The sequence below is a fragment of the Chiloscyllium punctatum genome, chromosome 22, assembly GCF_047496795.1.
Source record: "Chiloscyllium punctatum isolate Juve2018m chromosome 22, sChiPun1.3, whole genome shotgun sequence".
NCBI lineage: Eukaryota > Metazoa > Chordata > Chondrichthyes > Orectolobiformes > Hemiscylliidae > Chiloscyllium > Chiloscyllium punctatum.
In genome coordinates, this window is record NC_092760.1 from 23879607 (window position 1) to 23907448 (window position 27842).

Consider the following 27842-nt stretch of genomic DNA (forward strand, 5'->3'; position numbering starts at 1 on the left):
GGTCGATGTGCTTATTGATTGAATCTGTGGATGAGTGCCACGCCTCTAGGAATTCCCTGGCTGTTCTCTGTTTGGCTTGTCCTATAATAGTAGTGTTGTCCCAGTCGAACTCATGTTGCTTGTCATCTGCGTGTGTGGCTACTAAGGATAGCTGGTCGTGTCGTTTTGTGGCTAGTTGGTGTTCATGGATGCGGATCGTTAGCCGTCTTCCTGTTTGACAAACAGGATCCGCATCCATGAACACCAACTAGCCACAAAATGACACGACCAGCTATCCTTAGTAGCCACACACGCAGATGACAAGCAACATGAATTCGACTGGGACAACACTACTATTATAGGACAAGCCAAACAGAGAACAGCCAGGGAATTCCTAGAGGCATGGCACTCATCCACAGATTCAATCAATAAGGACATCGACCTGGACCCAATATACCAACCACTGCATCAGACAGCTGGAACTGACAACCGGAAACGGCAGATTCAAACCACTACAAATGCCGGAGGAAAGATCACAGAAGCGCTTCACAGGAGGTTCCCAAGCACTGAGGATGTCACCTAGACAGGGGACGAAACGTCTGCAACACAAATTGTTTTTTTTTGTTTTATGGCCAGTTTGGCTAGGCCCAGGAGCAAACCCATGAGGAGGTCCTCTGACCTCCTGTTTCATTTTTCTTTTCAGTCCCCTGAACTAAGGACACTCTAAATTGGTTCCCCAACATATTTAGTCAGTCGCTTAATCAATTAACCCCAGTCAGCAGCATCAACGCTTGCTGCACTGACAATGTATTTATATTTGTCAATGTATTTGATTATTCTGCAGTTATCCCATTTCAATTCCACACTTTTTGAATAAGATGCCACATAATCTGAGAAGTTCATTTGTGTATTCATGTATATAACATTGCATCATAATTCAAGATATCTACAGTCACTATTTTTTACAGTACATACAAGTTAATAAGACTTGGGAAAGTAGTCCATGATTCAAAGTGATTTCATATTTCTTTGGCTTAGTTGGAAAGTCACTGTCCATTTCAATCCAACTTATTTTAGGGAAAGTGGTGACTCAGTGATATTATTGTTAGATTATTAATCCAGAGACCATGTGATGTTCTGGGGACTGGGGTTCAGCAGGTGGTTTCAATAGCAGATTTTCTTTTCTAAAAAGACATTGGTGAATCAGATAGTTTCTTTTTAAATCCTTAAATGAACTGACCGATATGTGACTCCAAACTCACAGCAATGTTAATTGATTCTTAGCTACCTGGGCAATAAAAACTGGCCTAGCCAATGTCACCCATATCCCATGAATGAATGAAAAAAAGTGCAGGATTTACTGTATTTTCTTGTTTATATTTAAACGGTATTTGCTCAGACAATAGATAGAATACAACTGTTCTTTTTTTTGTATTTGCAACATGCCAATAAGTGACAACACAGAAAACACAAGTTTGTCTTTGAGAATGCTGCTAAAATTGAAACACTTTAGGAGGCATGAATTCTCAACTATTTGCATGACTTGAATGAAAGAATAATCTAACAACCTAAAAGTTTCGCAACTACTAGCATGTACTCTAAGTTTCCTTCCTTTTGCAATGACTAACCCTAGTTTTTACTTGGCAGGTACGATGCACTGCACAACAACATCACACACAAATGTGGCTGCTGTGCGCCAATGAGTTATGAGAAAAAGACTGCATTGCTGCAATGTGAAGGAGGACCCCCAAAAGCCAAGGAATATACTGTGTTGAAAAATTGTGAATGTGGTTATACTGTTTGCAGTCATGAACCCAAATACACATCACAAAGCTACATGTAGGAATGGATTTATCAAATGCAAATTAAATGTTATAGTTGTTGCATTCTTTTAACAGCTTTGTGATGTAAACGTTGTGCCATTAAATAACTCTTATAAAGACAGTTTCAGGAAATGGGAACAGGGAGTCAAAATTAAAACTGATTCAAATGTTCTTGTGACTACATTTGTCTGTTATTGCTCTCTTGTGACATGAAAGTTGATGACAAATTGTGGACAATGAAACCTTGGCCAGGATTTTTAGGCTTCCATTTCTCCTAGAATATAAGCTGTGCTAAATGAAATAGTGGCTGGGCATACACTTTCCAAACCCATTCTCACCTTGGTGTCCTTTCATTTGCACAGAATGAGGGAATGAGACCCTACACTGCACTCCCCGAGTTTCAGGAGCGAAACTACATCCAGCACTTTCTGGGATATGGGAGTGAGCCCACGCACCACTCGTCTTTAGCAGAGCAGGCATTTTACGTCCCCTGCGACATCCTATGTAATTTGTTTAATCAGCTTCTGGATGATTCAGTAAATTGAGGAACATTTTGAAACTTCTATGTAAAGCCCATGACCCTCCCATATAAATGAGCTTGTCAATAACAAAGGCAAATGATGAATTGCTGGAGAGAAAATGCCCATTCAAAACACTGCTTTGAATACAGATCCTGTTCTTTTACCAACGTGTCAGTTAGACAGAGCCAGAGTAACAAAATCAGAGCATTTCCCTCACTTCACGCCTTCTTCATGTTGTCTAAATAATTAAAGTTAAAATCACACAACACCAACCAAATGGTTATAATCCAACAGGTTTATTTGGAAGCACTAACTTTTGGAGCACTGCTCCTTCATCAGGTAGCTGTTGAGCAGGATCACAAAACATAGAATTTATAGCAAAAGATTACAGTGTCATGCAACTGAAATGGTATATTGAACAAATTTAGATTGTGGTTAAGTCTTTCATCTTTTAGAATGGGTTGCAGGTTTCGGTTTATTAGTATCTAAATCCCAGAACTTCTTTTACTCACATTCTCAAGATAACTTAATGTTTTATAAAAAAAAAGTGACATCTCAGCTCAGACAATGCATTAAAGGTGTGAGGTTTTTTTTGTATTTGCAACATGCCAATAAGTGACAACACAGAAAACACAAGTTTGTCTTTGAGAATGCTGCTAAAATTGAAACACTTTAGGAGGCATGAATTCTCAACTATTTGCATGACTTGAATGAAAGAATAATCTAACGACCTAAAAGTTTCGCAACTACTAGCATGTACTCTAAGTTTCCTTCCTTTTGCAAGAGGTCTGTATCCCAATCTTGAGTCAGACTGGTTCGATTTCCAAAGTGGAATTGATAAAATATTACATGGATTGAGTGCCTGCAGATTGTGCACTTTTTGATCAAAACAGAATGTATGCTATTAGACTAGATTCCCTTTAGTATGGAAACAGGCCCTTCAGCCCAACAAGTCCACACTGACCCTCGGAAGAATAACCCACCTAGATCCATTCTCCTACTCTATATTTACACCTAACACTATGGGCAATTTAGCACGGACAATTCACCTGACCTGCACAACCTTTGGATTGTAGAAGGAAACTGGAACACCCGGAGGAAACCCACGGAGACACGGGGAGAATGTGCAAACTCCACACAGTCACCCAAGGCGGGAATCGAGCCCGGTTCCCTGGCACTGTGAGGCAACAGTGCTAACCACTGAGCCACCGTGCCACCCTGTATCTGCAAATATAATTCTGCAAATGCAAATTCACACACTTTTATGTGTCAGTGCATGCGTGAATGAGACTCTGTGTGTGTGTGTGTGTGTGTGTGCTTGGTAAAGAGTGTGTGAGCGTAAACCTTATAGAGGTTTATAAAGTCATGAGGGGCATGGATAGCATGATTAGCCAAGATATTTCCCCAGGGAAACCAAAAATAGAGGGCATGGGTTTAAGGTGAACAAGGAAAAATTTAAAAGAGTCCTGAGGGGCAACTTTTTCACGCAGAGGGTGGTGCGTGTATGGAACAAGCTGTCAGATGATGTGGTGGAGGCTGGTACAATTACAACATTTGAAAGGCATCTGGATGGGTATATGAATAGAAGAGCTTTTGAGGGATGTGGGCCAAATGCTGACAAATAGAACCAGATCAGTTTAGGATATCTGTGGAGACAGAAATATTGAAGTTGGGAAACTATTTCTGCTCAAACCACACAGTCCCTACAATCAGTGATCAAAAGATTTCAGGTGTCAAGAGTTCATGTTTGTAAAAGTTAAGTTTATTTAAAACACAGCATATAAAACAAAACAAGTTCATTTTGCCTTTTCAAAGCAAAACCCTGCAGCTACTTGCTGCTAGAGTTTTTTCTTCTCACGTACAGCCTGGACAAGAGGAAAGTGCAGATCTATTTGGAATCTGACACACAATAATTCCGATATGAAGTGTTATTTCTGAAGCCAGTGTAACAACAGTTCAGTATTTTGCTAACGCACAGTTCCTACACAGTTGTAAATATGCAAACCTGTCAAAATGCAGCAAATGCACTGGACAATGTGAAAACAGAATAAAAATGCCATTCCTGTGTTTAACAAAATGTTACTTAGAAAAGATAAATACAGTTCCAATAATGCCCTGCACATACTATTTTCTACTAATCTATTGTTTTGGCATTTGTCACTGTCATTGAACAATAGAGTCAGTGCAGTTTATAGCAAACAAGATTTGTCATCCTGTCATGTTGGTGCTTCACTTACTTCAGTGACATTACAAACAAAGTTAGCATTTATTGCCAATGCCAAATCCAAAATTAACCTCTTCCCAACCATCACTATGTGTTAGAGCTCTCACCTTCCATTGTTTCACATATTTATCCATTTTTTTCCTAAAAGGTATGTCTTTTTCTTTACTACTCCACAACAAATAAATTTCACACTTGTCAAAACTCATTTCAGAAAGGATCTTACCCTCACTCCTTCCCTTTGAAATATTCTAATTATCTCAATCAAGAGAGATCACTGTTCACAGGCACCACTGTTCACCCTTTTTACCTCAAATTAGTTCTCCTCAGCCCTTTGTGTTCTCGGATCTCAATCCCCTTCCCAAATACAGCTTGTTCTCCCACATCAGTCAGGGGATCCCTCCAGGCTTTAGCTCCTATTCTGCAGAGTGCTCCAACTGTCTGGAACAGATTAACTCGGTTATTCCTGTAAAGATTCATTGTGAGTTTGACTGGAATGCTGTACGTTCAGCTCTGTACTCAACTTGCTACTAAATTAATGGGGTAACTGAGGTTGAGTTGATGGGAAACCGAAAGAAATCTGCAACATGAATCAACAAGACCATGAATTACATTTACCAAGTACAGGACAATGAAGCTGGATGAAACATCACTCAGAAATCTCAAAACTACTTGGAGCTTCACCTAATTTAACACACTTTATCTCCCTGCACCCCCCCCCCCCACCCCCTCCCCACCTCCAAAAAATCTCTATAATCTGGACTAGACTACACCTCTATAAATAAACAATTTGTTGTATTGGAAACTGGCACCAAAGGCACAGTGGATTGTGAAACAGAATAACTCAATTGCTTTGAACAGAACACAGATTCTGGGAAACAGTCCCCCTTTCCACTTTAACTAATGCAACCTCAGTAACAATGAAGCACAGGAAAGCTGGAAAAGTAAATATTTATTCAATTCTTTTAAGAAAGCTTTGTTTCCCCTCAGTGTCTGCCTTAGAAATAAAAGAAGGTACATTAAGAAAAAACATAATTAATACTAAAGGAAAATAACCAGTTTCCACATAAAATCTGTTAAGTATTAGCATAACTGACCAAGTTGTGAAGTTGGCCCAATGAGTTGAAGTGGTCAGGTAATTAAAACTGTTCTGATAGTAGTTCACAAAGCCTCTTTGATACGGCTTCTTTACTAGCCCGCACAGTGAGACGATACATCTGAAAAGAAACACAAAGTCAGCTCAAGACTAACCAGCATCAGTCCAATCATCCCAGCATCAGCATCTGTTAACACCATGGTCATGCTATGCGACAGAACAGCTACCTGGGCTCTAGTATCTCCGTCCCCTTCTGAACTACAGCGTGCCACCCCACATCTGTCAGAGTACACATCAAATCCAGACCAATACTCTCTTACACTGGCCACCTTGTGTTAACTGCACCATTAGCAACTTCTAAAACTTTGAATCCACACAACGCAATTCAACTCATGAGCTATGCTGTTCTTGTGCTGAGGAGGCTGTAGTGATTGGCTGTGCAGGGAGTGTGGAATAGGAATCAGCTAAGGGCCACAGGTCAAGATAAGAGATTTGGGTGAAATACTCAAAACCATCTCCTAATTCAAACTGAAAGCACTAAATATTCATTAGAAATACTAAAAAGAGACCTGTGAACTAGCAAGAGTGCTAAATAAAAATGTTCAAGACATGCCTCAATTTTGTTCCCTCCTGTCTCAGCTGCAGCAACCTTCTGGAGGTTAGTTGTGAAGTTTTAATTATATACTTCACTTTAATTGTGCAGTTTCCACACTAACACCCTGAGGCCCTGTTTATTGTAATTGGTGACTTCAATCAAGCCAATCTAAGGAAAGTGTTGCCCAAGTACCACCAGAATATTACCTGCCCGGCCAGGGGTCCGAACATTTTAGACTACTGCTACACCACTGTGAAAGATGCCTACCGCTCGGCCCCCGTCCTCATTTCGGATACTCCAACCACAATGCCATGTTTCTTCTCCCGGCTTACAAGCAAAAGTTCAAACAGGAGACCCCCTCCCGGATACAGGTGCAGTGCTGGTCGGAGGATGCAAAGGATCAACTCTGATGCTGTCTGGAGTAGGCTGATTGGATCATGTTGAAACAATCCGCAGGTACCTTGATCAAGTACGCCATTACAGTCACAGGCTTTATTAGCAGATAAGTGAAGGACTGCATACCAAGGAAGTTAATCCGGGCGTTCCCCAACAGGAAATCCTGGATGAATAAGGACATACAGAACCTGCTAAAAACCAGGTGTGAGACCCACTCAAATATAAGGAATCCAAGTATAACCTTCGCAGAGCCATTAAGACAGCCAAGGACCAATACTGATCCAAACTCAAGACCCCAGACTATGACAAGGACTGAATGACATCACAGGTTCTAAAGTGAGACAATGCAAGATAGCAGACGATGACACTTCACTCCCAGATCGTCTCAACGCCTTCTACACTCGTTTTCAGCAGAAGTTCGGTGGAGAGGTAACACCTATTCCGATAAGTCCTGATGTATATTCACTGCATCAGATGTCAGATCAGTTTTCCTTTGTGTGAATCCAAGGAAAGCAATAGGACCAGACGGAGTACCAGGCCGTGCATTCAGAGCATGCACAGATCAACTGGCACAGATCTTCTCGGACATCTTCAACCTCTCCCTGCAGCAGGCCACTGTCTCTACCTGTTTCAAGACGGCCAACATCATCTCTGTGCCTCATGCAGCATGTCTCAATGGCCCTAACTTCGGTGGTCATGAAGTGCTTTGAAAGGCTGGTTATGGCATTAATCAACTCCAGCCTCCCCACTACTCTTGACCCACTCCAATTTGCCTATCAGACCAACAGATCCATGTCAGATGCCATATCACTCCTCCCTAGAAGATCTTGATACCAAGAACAGCTACTTAAGAATCCGACTCATTGAGTACAGTTCAGCCTTCAACACTATTATCCACTTGAGACTAATTATTAAACTAAGTGATCTCAGACTAAGCCCCACTCTCTGCAACTGGATCCTCAGTTTCCTGACTCACAGGCCACAATCAGTGAAGATTGGGGACAATATTTCATCCTCACTAACACTCACACTGGACCCCCCCACCCCCAGGGGTGCGTACTCAGCCCGCTACTGTACTCACAGTATACCCATGACTGCATTGCCAAATACCAGACTCATGCCATTTACAAGTTCGCTGATGACACCATCATAGTCAGTCAAAACTCAGATGGCGACAAAACAGACTACAGATGGGAGGTGGAAGACCTGGAAAAATGGTGCACTGAGAACAACCTAGCTCTCAAAACCAATGAACTCATTACTGACTTTCGCCAGGATGTTACTCATGCCTCCCTCCACATTAACAGCACAGAAGTGGAACGAGTGGAGAGTGTCAAGCTCCTGACAGTGGTTGTCCACAGAAGCTTTCTTGGACTCTTCATGTGGACGCACTGGTTACAAGGGCTCAACAATGTCTCTTCTTCCTCAGGCAGCTGAGAAAATTTGGCATGGTGGTGAATACCCTTACTAATTTTTATAGGTGTGCCATTGAGAGCATTCTATCTGGATGTATCACTACTTGGTATGGCAACTGTACCATTCAAGATCAGAGACAGTTACAGAGAATGGTGAACTCAGCCGGAACAATCACAAAAGCCAACCTCCCATCTATAGAATCAATCTACCAGGCCCACTGTCAAGGAAAGGCCGCTAGCATTCTCAAAGATCCATCCCATCCTGGCAATGTTTTTCCACAACCTCTACCATCAGGGAGAAGGTACAGAAACCTGAACACATGCACCAGCCGGTTTCAAAACAGTTTCTACCTTACTATTGTTAGAATACTGAATGGACTCACAAACTCTTAACATTCACCTGTATCTGTGCTTTTGTTTTTGCTGCTGTTTACCTATTATTTACTTATCTATGCTACTTAACTCTGTTATCTGCTTGTATTGCTCGCAAAACAAAGTTTTTCACTGTGCCTCAGTACACGTGACAATAAATTTAATTCTTTGATAATGGATATGATCGTTCACTTCAAACCTATCTCCTTCTCAACCATACTACTCCTGGATGTTGTCATTCCTTTATAATTCAAAAATCCGTCCAGTTCAGGCTTGAACATACTCACAGTTGAGCATCCATGACTTTCTGGGGTATACCGTTGCAAAGGTCCACAATTCTTTGGATGAGAAAAAAAACTGTCACTGCCATTCTCTAGTCATTCCCTTATTGAGAGGAAGTAAGTACTGGTTCAAATCTCTCCATCGAGGGGAAACACTCTCCCTAGTTTAGTCCATCAGATCCCTGAGGAAGAGAAACATGGGAACACAAAACAGGAGCAGGAGTATGCCATCGATCTCACTCCACTATACAACATTATTGTGGCTGATCCTCTGCCTCAACACCATACTCTCACTCTCGCCCCAAGCCCCATGACACCTTCACTGTCTAGAAAGTCATCTAGTTATTTCTTAAACATATTCAGTGACCTGATTTCTACAGGTTTCTGTGGTAAAGAATTCCACAGCTTCACCCAACTCTAAATGAAGACTCCTCATCTCAGTCAAAAAGGGTCTATCCTATATTGTGAGACCACAACCCTTGTAATGTTATATGTTCAATAAGGTCATCTCTCATTCCTTTAAATGCTAAGTTATATGTGTCCACTCCATTAAACTCTTCTCAGAGGCCAACCACTCCAGAATGATCAATTCCAGCCTCTTTCAGTGGTCTTCAGCATCACAGATGTCAGTTTTCAGCCAATTTGATTCACTCCACATGATATCAAGAAACAGTTGGAGGCATTGGATACTGCAATGGCTATGGACCCTGACACCATTCCACCATTAGTACTGAAGGCTTGTGCTCCAGAACTTGCTGCTCCCCTAGCCAAGCTGTTGCAACATTGGCATCTATCTGACTATGTGGAAAATTGCCCAGGTATGTCCTGTACATAAAAAAACAGGACAAGTCCAACCCGGCCAATTACCACCTTATCAGTCTACTCTCAGTCTCAGTAAGGTGAAGTAAGGAGTTATCAAGCAGCACTTGCTCAGCAACAACCTGCTCAGTGATGCCTCATTTGGGTTTTCGCCAGGGCCACTCAGCTCTTGACCTCATTACAGCCTGGATCAGTGCAGCTCCAGTAACACTCAAGAAGATCAACATCTCCTCGGACAAAGCAGCCACTTGATTAGCCCCACATCCACCAGTTTCAATATTCACTCCCTTTCCCACCAATACACAGTTAAAACTCTGTGCATCATCTACAAGATACACAACTCATCAAGGATCTTCCAACAGCAGCTCCCAAATCAGAAATATTTACAACTTATAACAAGAGATCCCAAATATCCCAGTGGGCTCATGGGCTCAGGTTGATGGAATGACAACTGCCAAACCTGTCAAGCTGACTGTCTGTGTGCAGCAGGATCCTGGGGAGCAGCTGTAAAAGGGAAAAAACATTGGGACTGGCTCTCTGGTCACATACTCCATCAATCAAGATGGTCACTCCCTGAAGCAGCCAATCTGACACACACCATCCCGATTGATAGGTTCATCAGCCAATCATTACAGCTGTTTTGTATCATCACAATCACAGAGCCATGAGAACCCCCTGAAGCAGTGACAATCCTCCTTTCAATCTCACTCACCATGTGGCCCAAACATTCTGTCAGAGGCTATAGGTGTCTGCTATACTCAGTGACCTCAACATGGTGACCGAGAATGTGACACTCTGTTTTTCTCTCAAACATCATCAAGCACAGTGTACCAAATATAAATAAAATCTCTGCTCTTCTATTTCTCTCACCAAATTTGAAAAATTTACTTCTCCTCATCTTATACTGCAATTGTTATGTTGCAGTTGCTCAGCTAACTGCAGTATCACTTTGCAGTGTCTCTAGAGCAAATTGTTAAAAACTGGGTCTAGGATTATTGAAGCAGTCATTAGAACTAGATGACAATGTAACTATACATTTATCTTGATTGGTTCTGATTTTGATGCTGCTCAACAATTTAACTTTCCAGGGCATGAACTCTACTGGATACCAGCCTTTGAGTTATCGTACTCAATTTAAGATGATTATTTTGCTGACTCAAGTTCAAATTCCAGCAACAACTACAATGGCTTGCTGGCCAAGGTCCTGAAGGAAATTTTAACCATTTGGCCAAAGATTGGCTTTGTTTTGATGTTGTGTTTTGGGTTGACCCAGAGAGCCTCTGATCAGGACATGCAATTGCCTTCATTCAAGCTCAGTCAGACTGGCAAGAGTGTCCACTTCCATCTGAATACCCTGCAAGCCATACTACACTTACCACATTTTCCGATAAAGCCAGTTGTTCTGTCTATTAACTCCAATTGGGCTTCAGCTGGTAGGCATTTTTTGCATTGTTACATCATTAATTCCACATTCCAGACAGTCTCTAAGCATTTCATTAAGGGTTAAATGAAAGTCACAGGGTTCTGCCAGTCATCTTAATCTAGTCAAAAATCCTGATTTGGATTCCCCTGGTTCTCAAATTAGAGGAAAAACAATAGCATCCTAGAATTCGAGGCAGTTTAATGGTTCTACTATTTCTTAACAATATTTGTCAATTCTTGAAAGGTTTTAGTGTCTGGTGCCTCAGTGAATGTTAGGCTCCTAATAACTGGGGGAAAAAAAACTCGCTCCACATGCTATCAGGAGAATTACTCATTGCTTTTATTCTGGCACAATGTCATTTGCCCAGAAGAAATAATATGTTCTTTCCTCATACTGGGCAGACTCCTCAATGGCAGGGTCAAACAAGTTAAGCTTCCCAAACAAAGGCATGATATAGGAAATGCTTACTCCAAGTCAAAGATTGTAGTGAATAAAACCTTTGAGGAGCAGGTAACCTTGTAGTGAATGGAACCTTTGAGGAGCAGGTAAGCATGCTGGAACGGATAGAGATTGAGGAAGCTGGTTTGCTGAAGATTTTGACAAACATTAAGATTGACAAGTCGCCAGGGCCAGACCAGATTTGTCCTCGGCTGCTTTGGGAAGTGAAAAATGTGATTGCTTCGCCGCTTGCGAAGATCTTTGCATCCTCGCTCTCCACCAGAGTTGTACCTGAGGACTGGAGGGGGGTAAATTTAATTCCTCTCTTCAAGAAAGGAAATAGGGAAATCCCCGGCAATTACAGACCAGTCAGTCTCACGTCTGTCATCTGCACGGTGTTAGAAAGGATTCTGAGGGATAGGATTTATGACCATCTGGAAGAGCATGGCTTGATTAAATGCAGTCAGCATGGCTTTGTGAGGGGCAGGTCTTGCCTCACAAATCTTGAATTCTTTGAGGATGTTACTAGACAAGTTGATGAGGGTCGAGCGGTGGATGTGGTGTATATGGACTTCGGCAAGGCATTCAATAAGGTTCCCCATGGTAGGCTTATTCAGAAGGTCAGGAGGAATGGGATACAGGGAAATTTAGCTGTGTAGATACAAAATTGGCTGGTCGACAGAAGACAGCGAGTGGTAGTGGAAGGAAAGTATTCTGCCTGGAAGTCAGTGGTGAGTGGTGTTCCACAGGGCTCTGTTCTTGGGCCTCTACTGTTTGTAATTTTTATTAATGACTTGGATAAGGAGATTGAAGGATGGGTGAGCAACTTTGCAGACAACACAATGGTTGGAGGTGTCGCTGACAGTATAGAGGACTGTTGTAGGCTGCAGCATGACATTGATAGGATGCAGAGATGGGCTGAGAGGTGGCAGATGGAGTTCAACCTGGATAAATGTGAAGTGATGCATTTTGGAAGGTCGAACTTGAAAGTTGAGTACAGGATTAAAGACAGGATTCTTGGCAGTGTGGAGGAATCAGCAGGATCTTGGTGTGCAGGTACATAGATCTCTTAAAATTGCCAACCAAGTGGACAGGGTTGTTAAGAAAGCATATGGTGTTTTGGCTTTCATTAACAGGGGGATTGAGTTTAAGAGCCATGAAATCTTGTTGCAGCTCTATATAACTTTGGTTAGACCGCACTTGGAATACTGTGTCCAGTTCTGGTTGCCCTATTATAGGAAAGATGTGGAAGCTTTGGAGAGGGTTCAGAGAAGGTTTACCAGGATGCTGCCTGGAATAGAGGATTTATCGTATGAAGAGAGGTTGACTGAGCTCGGACTTTTTTCATTGGAAAAAAGAAGGAAGAGAGGGGACCTAATTGAAGTGTACAAGATAATGAGAGGCATAGATAGAGTTGATAGCCAGAGACTTTTCCCAGGGCAGAAATTGTTAAGCTTAGTTTTAGTTTTAAGCTGTTTGGCGGAAAGTATAGAGGGGTTGTCAGAGGTGGGTTCTTTACGCAGAGAGTTGTGGGAGCATGGAATGCGTTGCCAGCAGCAGTTGTGGAAGCAAGGTCATTGGGGATATTTAAGAGACTGCTGGCCATGCATATGGTCACAGAAATTTGAGGATTCATACATTAGGTTTACCTTTCATGAGGATCAATGGTCAGCACAACATCGTAGGCTGAAGGGCCTGTTCTGTGCTGTACTGTTCTATGTTCTATATCACCCTGACATCCATACTTGGTGTGGGGTGTCTGGATGGGGTGCTGTTTGGAGGGTCGGTGTGGACTCGATGGGTCAAATGGCCTGCTTCCACACTGTAGGGATTCTATGATTCTCAGTACAATAAAATTCCCTTGATATGAGTAGGAAACATTAATATCTCAAAATGATTCCTTCTAATTTGCACATCAATTAAACATTTTACAAATAATTGCAACAGGGTTCTCCTGAACATTGGGAGAATTTGAGGAGAGATATATCAAGGCTGCCATCCAGTGGAAGAGATTTGTTCTGCTCCAGCTACGTAGTGTGAAAAACCCAGACTTGGGATATTACCAAAAAAAGATAAAAATCATCAAAAGTGTGTGTATGGCACTGACCAGAAGGTACACAAGCTCATAATAAGAAAGTTCAGTTGGCAGCAACAAGGTAATGATCAGAAGCTTCAGATAGAAAACTGGTGTCAATGGTGAAAAGATCAATGGGACAGGAAACACCTGAGGAGAGAATCAGACAGAACGGGTTCAACTCAGGTGCTTCTGTCAGAATTGGGAAGACAAGGGCAGTAACAACCGCCCACTCCGCAACAATGCTCACTCAACCCTCCCCCTCCTCTCAACGACACCTCACCTCCCCTTCACTCCCCCCCCCCCGCCGACGACGCTCACCCTTCACCCTCCTTGACACTGCTCACTCCCTAATAGCCCCTGCTGCCAACCATGTTCACTCCCCCTCAGGATGTTTTTCCCTGTTTTAATTATGTTGATGACAGATTAACTGTGTTCAGAAGAAAACTCACACCAGACCCAAAACATTAACTTTGTTTCTCTCCACAGATGCTACCAAATGTGCTGAGTTTCTCCAGCACTTTCTGTTTTTGTTTCAGAATTCCAGCATTGATTTTTTTTCCCATTTTTAAAATAGTCTGTCCACAAACCAATTGTGTTCTTTGTACCCCTGATTTTCATTTATTAGTTTGTTTTAGAGTTATCATCTTGATTCACTTGTTCATTCTGGTTAATTAATAAATGAGTTTTCTAACTCTCCCTCACACCTTCTTGTGGTACCCAGCCTAACTACGTCCTTGTTCTGAAGCAATAGCAGCTCGGAAACTGCAGGACTCTGTACCCTCCAAATCCCATTTTCCATCAGTGGGGCTTCGGATGAAGGTGTGCAGATTGTCACTCCCAATTTGTGTTTGGAAAGATGGGAGCACTGGGATATAGTGTGTGATTGACTGTGCAGTGTGGTATTAATTAGAGAAAGATCAACAGGGCAGCAACACTTAAAACATCTAAACTACAACGTACCGTACAGGGCCCTGGTGAGACCACACCTGGAGTACTGTGTGCAGTTCTGGTCTCCAAATTTGAGGAAAGACATTCTGGCTATTGAGGAAGTGCAGCATAGGTTCACGAGGTCAATTCCTGGAATGGTGGGATTACCTTACACTGAAAGACTGGAGCGACTGGGCTTGTATACCCTTGAGTTTAGAAGACTGAGAGGGGATCTGATTGAGACATTTAAGATTTTTAAAGGATTGGACATGCTGGAGGCAGGAAACATGTTTCCACTGATGGGTGAGTGCCGAACCAGAGGACACAACTTAAAAATACGGAGTAGACCATTTAGGACAGAGATGAGGAGAAACTTCTTCACTCAGAGTGGTGGCTGTGTGGAATGCTCTGCCCCAGAGGGCAGTGGAGGCCCAGTCTCTGAATTCATTTCAGAAAGAGTTGGATAGAGCTCTCAAGGATTGTGGAATCAAGGGTTATGGAGATAAGGCAGGAACAGGATGCTGATTAAGGATGATCAGCCATGATCATACTCCTGCACCTATTGTCTATTGTCATTCCCATGTTAAAGTGACCACTTGCAGTGAACCTGTAAACAGGAGTTGTCGCTAGTTCATGTACAAAGACAAGGATTTGAAGGTTGGGGGGGCGGGGGGGGGGGTGGTGTTGAGGGGCTGAAAGGAACAGGGTGTACAAAGAGTACAAAATAATAGAGGCAGCATTGGAAAATGGCAATTGCTGCTCAATGACACAATGAACATTCAGTGCAAATCCTCCTTTCACTTTCCACTTCAAGTAGATACTGAGGGAAACTTGCAATTTACTTAACCAACAGCAGTATAATTATATGGGAAATAAAGGTTATATGAAGAGAGACTGACACACCAAGACTCGTTCTGAGCTGACAGTGTTACCATTTCTTCCTGAAGACATACCTCAGCCTGAGTGTTGGGCTCCAAGCGAAGTAAACATCCAACCTGGATGTTCCTTGTGTGAATAATTCCAGTGCCCACAAAATTTGCCACATTGGGATCCACCCCATTCAGAAGTACAACACCAAATCCCAATAGCTGCAGGATGAGAAGTAAAATAGTCTGACATTAGTCGAACATTGGCTCAAATTGAAAATATCACTAGCCGATCAAATCGAACAACCACAATCATCTGAATGTAGACTGCTCTTCCACAACACTAGATGCTCCCAGGAGTATTTTTAATATGTACATCCAGGTGCTTTAAAGAAAACAATGAATAAAAACATATAACTCGAGCCCAGATGAACCATACAAGTGATCTCTGGGCTGCTGTCATGGCATTTCTTAAGAATAAGGAAATTATCCCTGCACTAAGTATTCTGGTCTATTTAATTCTAGACATCTAAAATGTAAATCTAGAATCTTTCCTCTCAAGATTAATGAGTAGACTATAGCCTATGAAAATACAACAACTGAGAGGTTACTCTGTTCGAGTTTCTGATGGTAGACGATACATGTGGATTCGACACAACCAGAAGGCTGTGAAGTATTTTTGCAGTTCCTTAGAAAGAGAATAGTGGAATTGGGTCAATCAATTTGCAAGTTCCCAAACACAGTAATGTAATAATGAGCTCATCTGTTTTTCTGACGTTGACTGAAAAATGAATATAGGTCATTATGCTAGAAGGAAATCCCTTGTTCTTTGAAAGTGTTGCAGGATCCATTGTGTTTGTCTGAGGGAGGAGATGGGACCTTGTACCTCGGACAATGCAATGCTGGAGTCTCAGCCTAGATTTCTATCTTCAAGTCTCTGGAGTGGGACTTGAACTCACAACCTTCTGACTCAGTAGTAACCATGCACTCAATGACAGCTGTGAAGAGAAATCAGTGTGTAGGAGAATGAAGGAAATCAAGTCGTTGAATACTGGTTATGATGGTGAAGTATGCACAAGATCTGCGAAAGATGATTATATATTTACTAGAGATTACAACAACATTTTGCAGTGTTATCTTAACTGGCTCTCAAATTTACATGTATTTCCATGTTAGTTTTAAATGTCATAATAGAATTTAACAAATGAATAAAGATCAGAAACAATAAACATTAACACAGTTGAATTCCAACAACAAAAAGGTTCACAGTTTGTTAACATAGAAGTCAAATGCATACACACATATACAGTGGCAGCACCACTGCAAGTTATTTTTATTCATTTAAGGGACGTGGGTGTCACTGGCTGGGCTGCATTTATTTTCCGTTCCTAGTTGCCCTTGAGAAGGTGATGGTGAGCTGCCTTCTTGAACTACTGCAGTCCCCGTGCTGTAGGTAGATCCATAAAACTATAAAAGGAAGGAATTCCAGGATTTTGACCCATCGACAGGGAAGGTATTATTCCAAATCGGGATAGTGAGTAGCTCAAGGGGAACTTGCATGTAGTGATGTTCCCTTGTATCTAGTGCCAAAGTACTGACTTTCTCATGGTGCAGCACTCCCTCAACATTGTCCTTCTGACAGTGTGGCACTCCCTCAGTACTGACCCTCTGACAGTGTAGCGCTCCCTCAGTACTGACCCTCTGACAGTGTAGAGCTCCCTCAGTACTGACTGTCCGATATTGCAGCACTCCCTCAGTGCTGACTCTCAGATGGTGTTGCACTCTCTCAGTACTGACTCTTAGAAGTCCAAGCCGACACTGTCTGCTGTGGTTTACGGCTTGAACCCACAGTACTTGATTCAGATATTGTTGTGCAGAGGCCAGTGTTCCAATCTGGAGACAAGGTTCAGTGTTTTTAAATTTGGACAATTTGATTTTTACCTTTGCTTTAGTCATGTCTGGATCCATTGGATACTTTGCTTTAAATATCTGCTGAACTTCCTGCTGTGGACTAAAGGATCAGAGAGAAAATACTTTGTGAATGAAACTGCAGGAGAATGAGAACTCTGAGAATCTACATGATGTTTACATTGTAATTCTTCCTATTCAGAGAACAGTGAAGAAACAGTATTCAACATTGAAACATAAACCCAACTATCTATGTGATAGACTGTCAGATTGCTGGTCAAGTATTGACAAAACACAAGAGAAATATCTCAAGGTTCACCTAGCATTAGGAGATGAAATGAGGGGTTCGGAGTGTAATGGAGGGTACAGTGCCATAAGGAGGGGGCTCAGGGTGAATCTGCTGAAGTAAAGATGAGGGAACCAGGGCTGAAATCAACTGCTTGGGAATTTCAAACCTGGAGAATGATGAGCTTTCCATAGCTGTGCTGTAGTCCTGGGCATTTGTAGTCTTGGGCAATCCCCAGACAGAGATGTCAGACAGACTCTCAGGACAGGATGGAGAATTGGTACTGACCTTCCTACAGTGGGGCATTCCGTCAGTACTAACCCTCTAACAGTCAGTGCTGCAGCATCTCCAGCACCCATCGCGCCAGTCACTCCTGGCAAAAGTAGCGTTAATGCAGCACTGATCATTCTTCAACTGGGAGTTGAGACAGTTTGGCATTATTATTATGCCATGGAGGAATTTTTGTTTTAATTTCTGGGACATGGAAGATGTTGGCCCATTTATTTCCCATCCCTATTACCCTGTAAAAAATGTGAGCTGCCTTCTTGAATCACTGCTTTAGGTACACCCACAATGCTGTTAGGAATACGTCAACCCCTTCCTCCCTGGAATCAGTCTAGTACATCTCTTTTGAACTGCACCCAATGCAAGTATATGCTTCCTTAAATACTGTAGACTGTTCTCCAGAACAGTGATGGATGTTTACCTTTTTGATCAGCTATCTCCCTGGGTACTAGACTGAATATAGTAGGTTGCTATGTCACTTTCACCTGTTTAGTTGCTTCCATCGTCGAAAGAAGTCCTCAGATGACATTTCTGTGGGCTGGAGAAACTTGTTCACTGTGATAGGCAGCTTAACAGAGATGTTCTGCAGCACACCATCATGTCTGTATGAAAGAAAACCACAAGAGGAGGACGAGAGGATAAGCAGAGCAAGCCTTTCCCCACTCCAATGTCTGCATAGTTGCTTTGACTAAAGGTTTCTACCTGAACTGGATCTTAAGGATTGGCACCTCGACAAAGTCAGAGATACACTCAATGTTTAACATCTGCTGAATCTGGGCACCTCCTTCAAGTGTGGAGTTGACAGGCTTGAGTTGAATATTCAGTTGTAGAAGAAAGTTAAAGAAATGATTATACACAAAGGGACTCATGTATGAAATATGTAGAGCGCCATTACATAAAGACATATACAGTCATTCAGCCATGGGACAGGTTAAAACAAACTTCAGTGAACTACTGGGATACAGTGAGAACAAAGTGACCATTCAACATTGTTGCTTCACCTCTCAGCCCAGCATTTCCCTTCCCACAGCCTCAAAATAATTGCCTCTGTTGTGATGAGAGGAGCAGGCTGCATTCAGCACTCAGTCTCAAGGCCTGTTTCACTTTCAAGGACATGTACAGTACTTGGTTTTAACTTTAGTGGGGCCTTAAAGATTGACTTGCTTTGGACTTTAGCTTGTCCAGTCTATCATCATTCTCACCCATTTTAGAAGAGACAATTTGTCCAAATGATTTGTGATCTGGTCACACTGAAATGTCACCGATATTTAAACTAAAAGATAAATCAATTCACTTTGAAACAAATCTTAGGACTAGCACAGAACATTTGATATTATAAAACCTGTAAACATCAGAAGTGCAGTTGAGATCCAAACCAAGAACAAGTTCTAAGAGGACTGGTAGTTTTTCTGGATGTTGATCTTAGCTCAAGAACTCAGTGCATTCGAAGCACAATTCAGACTCATATCCTTTCTATTAAACTGGAACTGAAAGTTGACTAAAAGTCATCATTAACTCTTCTTCTTGACGCGAACACTAGCATGGATCTGTGCCCTATCAGTTCCAGAGAGTGATGGATTCTGAAGATTTGCCTCTGCAGAGGTGACTGGAGTTTACAATGATGTTGTCAACTTCCAAGTGTGAGGAGATGTAAAAATCAGCTTTACCTCAGAGGTTAATAACAATAACCGAAGTAACTTTTAGCCAGTAATCTGGCAGCAGGTACCTGAGTCTGATAGAAGGCTGTAAGCCTGAGACCAGGGCCATGTTAAATACACAGCTCAGGGCGGTATTGAAGAAGGCCAGCAATGTCAGAGCTCTCTCTGTTCACACAATGGCAAATTGGAGTTTAAAAATTCCACATCATTCCCAGAATAAGGGATTCCCAACTAAGATTCCTCCCACAAACAAATCCAGTCAGAGATAAAAATAACAGGTCCTGAATCTGACTCATCGCGGGTGCACTGTATGAATACGAATGAAAAATCAAACGTGCTGTTTATAAAAATGTATCCACTTTCCAGTGTTTAAAAGGTAGACTTCTGTAACAAATCACTGATGTGCACAAAATACTTTCATCAGATTCAAACATCATAATTATTTCTTTAGATTGCATCAGTGTTGAGACCTTGATTATTTTTATGGTTCTCATATTTGGTTAGGAGGGTTGAAGTTGAACATTGACATTGGAGTAGCATAGTGTTTTGGAAAGGAAAACATAGCAAATTAAATGATGTTTGGTTATGGAATTGGCCTGGAGAGATAAAGGCAGATTAATTGCTGCTCCCAGAACACTACAGACATTTTGGCTTCGAGAAGTTATGTTCAAGGACTGGACACTGGTTGGATGTTGAATGGAATAATGTGAGACAGCCAATCACAGAGAAGGTTGAAATAGAAAGTGGGTGTATGCGTGAGGGATGTCTCCATCTGTGTATGTAAGGGGTATTTCTGTGTATGCATGAGGTTGTCTCTATGTGTGTGTGAGGGGAGTCTTCATGTGTGTGAAGGGAGGCTGTGTGTGTATGTGTGTGTGTGTGGTATCACCACATGTGTAAGGGAAGTCTCCATGTGTGAGGGGTGTCTCTTTCCTGTGTATGAGAGTGAAGGGTGACTCTGTATGTGTGTATGAGGCGTGTATATATGTGTGTGAGGGGTGTCTCAGTGTATTTGAGGGGTGTCTCTTTACTTGTGAGGGGTGATTCTTTGTGTGCAAGGCGAGTCTGTGTGTGTGTGCGTGAGGGATCTCTATATGTATGTGTGAAGGGTGTCTCTGTGTGAGGGGTATCTATGCACGTGTAAGGGGTATCTCTGCGTGTGTGAGTGGTGTCTCTGTATGCGTGAGGATTGTCTCTGTGTATCAGAGGTGTGTGTGAGGGGTGTCTGTGTGTGTGTGAGTGTGTGAGTGGTGTCTCTGTGTATTAGAGGTGTGTGTGTGTGTGAGAGGGATGTCTCTGCATCTGTGAGGAGTGTCTCTGCGTCTGTGAGGGGTGTCTCTGCATCTGTGAGGGGTTCTCTGCATCTGTGAGGGGTGTCTCTGCGTCTGTGAGGGGTGTCTCTGCGTCTGTGAGGGGTGTCTCTGCGTCTGTGAGGGGTGTCTCTGCATCTGTGAGGGTTTCTCTGCATCTGTGAGGGTTTCTCTGCATCTGTGAAGGTGTCTCTGCGTCTGTGAGGGGTGTCTCTGTGTGTGTGAGTGGTGTCTCTGCGTCTGTGAGGGGTGTCTCTGCGTCTGTGAGGGTTTCTCTGCATCTGTGAGGGTTTCTCTGCATCTGTGAAGGTGTCTCTGCGTCTGTGAGGGGTGTCTGTGTGTGTGTGAGTGGTGTCTCCATGTGCATGAGGGATGTCTCTGTGTATCAGAGGTGTGTGTGTGTGTGTGTGTGTATGAGTGTGTGTGAGAGAGAGTGGTGTCTCCGTGTATTAGAGGTGTGTGTGTGTGTGTGTGTATGAGAGTGGTGTCTCCGTGTATTAGAGGTGTGTGTGTGTATGAGAGTGGTGTCTCCGTGTATTAGAGGTGTGTGTGTGTATGAGAGTGGTGTCTCCGTGTATTAAAGGTGTGTGTGTATGTGTGTGAGAGGGGTGTCTCTGCGTCTGTGAGGGGTGTCTCTGCGTCTGTGAGGGTTTCTCTGCATCTGTGAGGGTGTCTCTGCGTCTTTGAGGGGTGTCTGTGTGTGTGAGTGGCGTCTCCGTGTGCATGAGGGGTGTCTCTGTGTATCAGAGGTGTGTATGTGTGTGTGTCTGTGCATGTGTGAGGGGTGTCTCCATGTGTGTGAGGGATGTCTCTTTGTGCATCTATCTGGGTCTTGGCCTTCACTTTACTTCCTGTCCATATAGCTCTCTTGGCCAACTCCCACATCTTTATCATGTCCCCTCCTCCATGGCCATTCTGTCCTCAATGACCATCCTCTTCTCCCTCCAGGAAATTGGTGTCTCTGTCATACCTGTATCCCTGGGGTGGTGCCTGCTGAGTTTCACTGACACATAGAGACTGTTCAGTGAAACAATCTGTCCTTCAGATCAGAAAGTGAAATGTAGAAACACTTCAGCAGGTTCGAAAGTCAGACACAAGAATCCACCAGGCAGTTGCCTCAAGTCAGGAAGGGACAAATGTATACACAGCTCTTCTTGTTTGACTGTTGGTGTGTAAGTGGGGGATTGGTAAAAAATTGTGAGCACACATTTTGCGCAGAGAAAGAAGAAAAGCCATGATGATTCACATTTCCCAACAGCACCCCGGCTACCATTCACCTTCATTTACTTCCATTCACCAGGAATCTGGGCAAAAACCAGCAATCACAGCAGCTTCAGGTAATTGACAGCCAACAAGTGGAAAAGCTGCTGTCTGCTTACCGAATTGGAGGGGACTGTATCGGCTGGCTCACAAGTCAACGTTCACTTTCAAACAAATCTTTTCACGTTAAGGATATTGGCTGAAAGATTTCCCAGGTAGATAATCACTGAGGTAAAAGCGACAAATTTGATCAAAGTCTTGTTACCATAAAAAATGTACATTCGACCTGCAGGTAGAGAGAGAACCTGGATTAGCAGATACACACCACTCGACCATCTCCATTCAACAACTTATTACGAGATTGCATATTCCTCATCCTGTGTCCCTAGGTTCAAACCTATTCTCAAAATGTTAATTTCCATAATCATAAATAATTCCAGATCGCTCCACAAAAGCTATGATGAAGGAGATCAGAATTCCAGAAAGTGCTTCACTTGTGAAAACGGACTCTAATTTAATATCTGCTCATGTTCATTAACTGCAAAGCAGAACACAGTATAGGGGACACATTGATAAGGCAATAAAATGTTTTCTACCTGAATAAGCAGAACTTCTTAACTTTTTTTCTACTGCTGACTGTGTCCCCTCTGGTCTGAAAGGTGCTGGGGTGGCAAGGAGAGTTCTATGAACACCAATGGACTCCAATCTCAGACAGCGACAGCTGGCAAGCTGCTGAATGGTTAGGGCATTACAGGCAGACCTGAGCTGGCTATGTCTCTCTCTTAATATACTCCCAGGAGCGGGGAAGAAAACTCGATGGATTGGCAATGGGAAGCCCGCTCACAACATAGCCAGACTGAATCCTGTGCAGCTACCCACCGGCTAAACCAGCCTGAACACGAAAGAGAATCTCAAATTAAATATTCTATCCCTAACATTAGAAAGTCAGGCAGACAGCAAGCAAGAGGGAGAGAGTGCGACCATGTGTTCAAAAGGGAACAGAACAGCCCTCAGAGCAGGAATGGTGTCAGAAAAATGCCTTGAATGTGGCAGACTCTGGACAATTCGTGATGGGGATCTGCCAGCATCGCGTACATCCCCAAAAAATATACCCGAGACACTCTGAGATGAGCTATCAATGTCGAAATAAGTAAGAGTGACATAAGTGCCTCTGAGACCTGCTCTCACTGCTTCAGAAGGCCATCAACCAGAGGGTGCAAACAGCAGTGAACTGGGATCACCATTGGCTCATTCACGTTCCCTACTTAAACATCAGATCTATCAACAACGGCATTGTTGCAATGTCAAATAATTCTGGGAACTACAGGCGATGCATGGTAGGCTTATTGAGCTGACAAGCAGCATTTCTGGCAGCTCCTCAGCTTCTAATCTGAGGGCCACAAAACACTTAGCCAAATTTCTTCTCTTCAAATCTTGATGCAACTGCTCTGTCATTCCAGTCTATCTCTAGTCAATGCTTCAATCAGATTCAAATCCAATAGGAAAACTGGACAAAGCAGGGAAATTGCGCACCAGACCCAAGCATTAATGAGAAGGTGGGGCAGTAAGGGGGCAGGGAGGGGGAGAGAGATACAGACAAAATAACAAAAATTTACCCAAATTTTGTCTAAATTCAGATTTCACGCCAATCTGCAAAAGCTGGTTCTCAAATAAGATGCCATTATTTTTGCAAATGAACCTGGAAGAGAAAAAAAATGAGATATGAGTGAGAAACAGACTGCAAACAAAAGAGTCTAAATTAGAGTGGTGCTGGAAAAACACAGCAGGTCAGGCAGCATCCACGGAGCAGGAATATCGATGTTTCCGGCAAAAACCCTTCATCAGGAATGAAAGGCTTTTGCCTGAAACGTCAATTTTCCTGCTCCTTGGATGCTGCCTGACCTGCTGTGCTTTTCCAGCGCCACGCTAATCTAGACTCTGATTTCCAGCATCTGCAGTCCTCACTTTTGCATTGCAAACAAATGAGAATGAGCAAGTGAAAATGTGAGTGAGACAGCAAGCAAAGGGCAGTGAAAAAGAGAGAATAAAGTGAAAGAAGTTGAGCAAGACAGAGAATAGAGGTGAAGGTGAGCAAGAGAGAATAAGATAAAGTGACAGGGAAAGAACAAGTGAAGAGTAAAATTTGATTGGATTTATTGTAGTCAAGTGTACCTAAGTACAGTGAAAAGCTTTGTTTATGATCAGTACAGGCAGATTATAGTAAGTGAGGACATTCAGATCATAGGGTGCTTAGAGCAAGGCATCCTAGTGACACTGCACAGGAGGTGCACAGACCAAGATCAACATTAACAAGATCAAGATTATTTGAAGTTAAAGAGTCCCGTTTATCAGTCTAATAACGGCACAGAAGAAGCTGTTCTTGAATCTGTTGGTGCTTGTGTTCAAGCTTCTGTATCTTTTGCCTGATGGAAGAGGTTGTAGGAGAGCATTACCAGAATGGGGTGGGTCTTTGATGATGTTGGTAGCCTTTCTGCGGCAACGTGAAGTGTAAGTGGAGTCCAAAGATGGCAGGTTGGCTTCCATGATGGTCTGGGCTATGCACACAACCTTCTGCAATTTCTTATGGTATCGACCATGCCAGTATGCACCCAGATAGCATGCTTTCTAAGTGGAAGAGTTGGAGCAAAGGAGAATAAGTGAAGAGGGCGAGCAAGAGAGAACTGAGTGAGCACAAGAGATAGCAAATAAGAGAGAGAGGAGAGAGAACACATGAGAAAACGTGAGCAAGGCAATAAGATAGACAGCATGAGTCAGAAGGAATAAATGGAAGAGTCAGAGTGAGCGATAATAAGTGAAAGAGAGAGAGTGATGGAGAATTAGTGAAAAAGGGTGAGCGAGGGAGAATTAGTGAAAGTGGGTGAGCGAGGCAGAATAAGTGAAAGACGGTGAGCAAGAGAACTGATCTGGGAGAAGAGGGAGAATTTTCTAGGGTGTGGGGTTATGTAAACTACTTGGAGCCTGAATGTGAGAATAAATGATATGCCTGATTAAATCATGCTCCTAGAGCATGTTAAGTAGTTTGCTGCATTAACTTGGGAAACATAGCTCAGTCTTTGTCAAATTTAAACCACACAATTTACAGACAGTAAAAGGTGAGAAAAATAAAGGAGTTCAATCTGTCTCTTTCCATTGTCTGTAGCATCAGGAACCTCAATACACAGGAAAAATGACTTAAATGTGCATTTGTCATAGAATTTTACAATACAGAAAGAAGCCATTCGACCATAGTGTCTGTACTGCCTCCCATAAAAGCTACCCAGCTAGTCCTGTTCTCTGACCCTATCTCTAACTTCTTCACTTCAAATATATATACAGCTCTTTTTTGAAACCTCCTATGGAATCCACCACCTGTCAGTCAAAATATCAGCAAATTTTCCAATCCAGCTTCGCAGTAGGTCATTCAATTATCGTGTACAGTACCTTCCAAAACGATCCTTGGCACTGGCAACCTGCGACATCACCCCAGGGCTCACATTTGAGAACACATCCAACAATAAACTGACTCGAGATGGATGTGTGGGGTCTGGGTTTTCCAAATGGACTGATCCAAGGCCCAGAAGATCAGTCGATGGGGATGTGGTTGGCTGTAAAAGAAACAAGTATCACAATGCAGTCTTACTAAAATTCCTTCTGTATGAGCGTGAGAGACTACACAGGGTTTTAAGAATTACAAAACAGCTCAGTATATGGCTCAAGTGAATTCATCAGCTTCAAAGCTCACACGTGTTGTCAAATAGTATCATGTTTCCTTGAACATCCATCTCATCCCTAAAAAGCTCAATGTTCACTTCTCAACTTCCTAACTTCTTCAATACTGTTCAAGATGTCAACTCAAGGCCAGGTTTGGGATTCAGGACTCAAGAGACAGGAGTGTTTTAAATTGAAAGCCAGCAGCTCATTTTACCTTTCAAACACAGCTAAGTGCAAAACAGGTCTGAACAACACTACTACACCAACAATGATTGCACTGGTACACCTTGAAAATAGCCTCAAATCGTTATTGCAGCGGGAGAAACTTGAGTCCAAATATGATCACAAATCGGCAGCAGAACCGTAATGGAAGAATGCACTGCTGTTAAAAGGCAACTGGTTTGGGACAATTGAGGTCCTTCCCAATGACAGGCAAAAGTAGGGCAAATAAATCCAACATTCACTGGATGACAAAGGTGAAAGAAATAAATATGAAAGAAGCATGACAGGCATTAGGTAGAAAATACAACTGAAAACCAAGGTGAATATAGAATGTTCAGAGAGGAGGTGAGAAAGCAAGTAAGAGAAGCAAAGAGGGAGCATCAAAAGAAACTGGCAGCTAAACATAAATGGGAGCCCCAAAATCTATGTACAAATACGTACATAAATATTACATAAGTTGTAAAAATAGGTGTGGGGCTGAATCAAGAAAATTAGACATAGAAGCAAGCTGGAGTATTAAGTGAATATTTTTCACTTGTCTTTGACAAGGAAGACAATGCTGCCAAAATTCTAGTGAAAGAGGAAGTAATTGAGACACTGGAAAGAGTAAAAATTAATAAAGACAGCTGTTAGAAAGGTTGGCTAAAATAGAGTTGATTAGTTACTAGGACAGGATCAAAATTACTAGTATCGAGAATACTGAAGGAAGTAGTAGTGAAAATTGCATAGAAGCTGAATGAATAAATTCGCCTTATTGTCACGTATACTCAATGAAAACAGTGAAGAATTTATATGTCGCCACTTACAGTGCCACCTTAGGTACAAAGGTACCTAGGTACAGCTTCTTTAGATACAAGACCTCAGAAAATAGAAAAATAAAATGTCCAGCATTGCAGAAATCAAAGTCTAGAACAGTAATCTTCCACCCCAGGCGAAAGTGCGGACTGCGGATGCTAGAGATTAGAGTCGAAAGTGTGATGCTGGAAAAGCACAGCAGGTCAGGCAGCATCCAAGAAGCAGGAGAATCGATGTTTCGGGTAAAAGCCCTTCATCAGGAATGAGGCTGGGAGCCTAGGGGATTGAGGGATAAATGGGAGGGGGGTGGGGCTGGGGGGAAGGTAGCTGCGAGTGTGATAGTTGGATGAAGATGGGGGTAATGGTGATAAGTCAGAGGGAGGGTGGAGTGGATAGGTGGGAAGGAAGATGGGCAGGTAGGACAGGCCAGAAGGACAGTGCCAAATTTGAAGGTTAGATCTGGGATACAGTGGGAGGAGGGGAAATGAGGGGACATTTATTAAATTCTACCTCATTACCCAATACCAGATCCAAAATAGCTTGTTCCCTGGTTGGCTCCATTTCATATTGCTCTTGGAAACAACCCAAAGGACTCTATGAATTTGTGGCTGTTCGCATAGTTTCCAATTTCTTAACCTAATCAACATGAAATTACAGTCACACATAATTATTGCTCTGTTCTTTTTACAAGCTCCCGCTATTTGTTGATTTAGAATCTTTCCTACAGACTGGCTACTGTACATTACTCCTATTTATATCAACTTTCCCTTGCTATTTTTTATCTCCACCCAATTAATTCGACATCATCTGAGCTTAGATAACCTCTCATACCTGTCTTCATTTCATCTCTTATTAACAGTACTTCCCCACAACCTTTGCCATCCTGCATGTTTCTCTGTAAGGTCAAACGTTCCTGCATGTTAAGTTCCCAGTTTTAATCTCCTTGTAATCAGGTTTCTAGAATGGCTATGAGCTTTTATTCATTGACATTGTTTGTACTATCAGCTTGTCTACCTCATTCCGAGTGTTTCATGCATTAAGATACAAAGTCTTTAAGTTTGTTCTATTGTTGAATTTCCCTAAACTTGTGTGATTCTTTAGTGCAATATGACATTTGTGCATTCAGTGCCTTCCTTTTATTTTCTGGTAGCAATCAGT

At 42.5% G+C, this 27842-nt stretch overlaps 1 protein-coding gene across 6 annotated transcripts in view; it reads right to left on the reverse strand.

Moving 5' to 3' along the window:
- Positions 1–5282: 5282 nt before the first annotated feature.
- Positions 5283–27842, reverse strand: part of LOC140493448 (AP-2 complex subunit alpha-2-like) — a 107565-nt gene continuing 85005 nt past the window's right edge. For 2 of the 6 annotated variants that reach the window (XM_072591889.1, XM_072591887.1), the window contains 8 exons: positions 25398–25561; positions 23573–23655; positions 22152–22242; positions 18431–18553; positions 18214–18330; positions 17191–17260; positions 15337–15471; positions 5283–5761 (listed from right to left, as the gene is read on the reverse strand). In XM_072591889.1, the coding sequence (XP_072447990.1) occupies positions 5684–5761; positions 15337–15471; positions 17191–17260; positions 18214–18330; positions 18431–18553; positions 22152–22242; positions 23573–23655; positions 25398–25561 (861 nt within the window). In that variant the 3' untranslated portion in view covers positions 5283–5683. Of the gene's footprint in view, positions 8882–15336; positions 15472–17190; positions 17261–18213; positions 18331–18430; positions 18554–22075; positions 22243–23572; positions 23656–25397; positions 25562–27842 lie in introns of those variants that run through there. The other 4 variants (XR_011963679.1, XM_072591888.1, XR_011963680.1 and 1 more) reach the window with 4 other exon arrangements.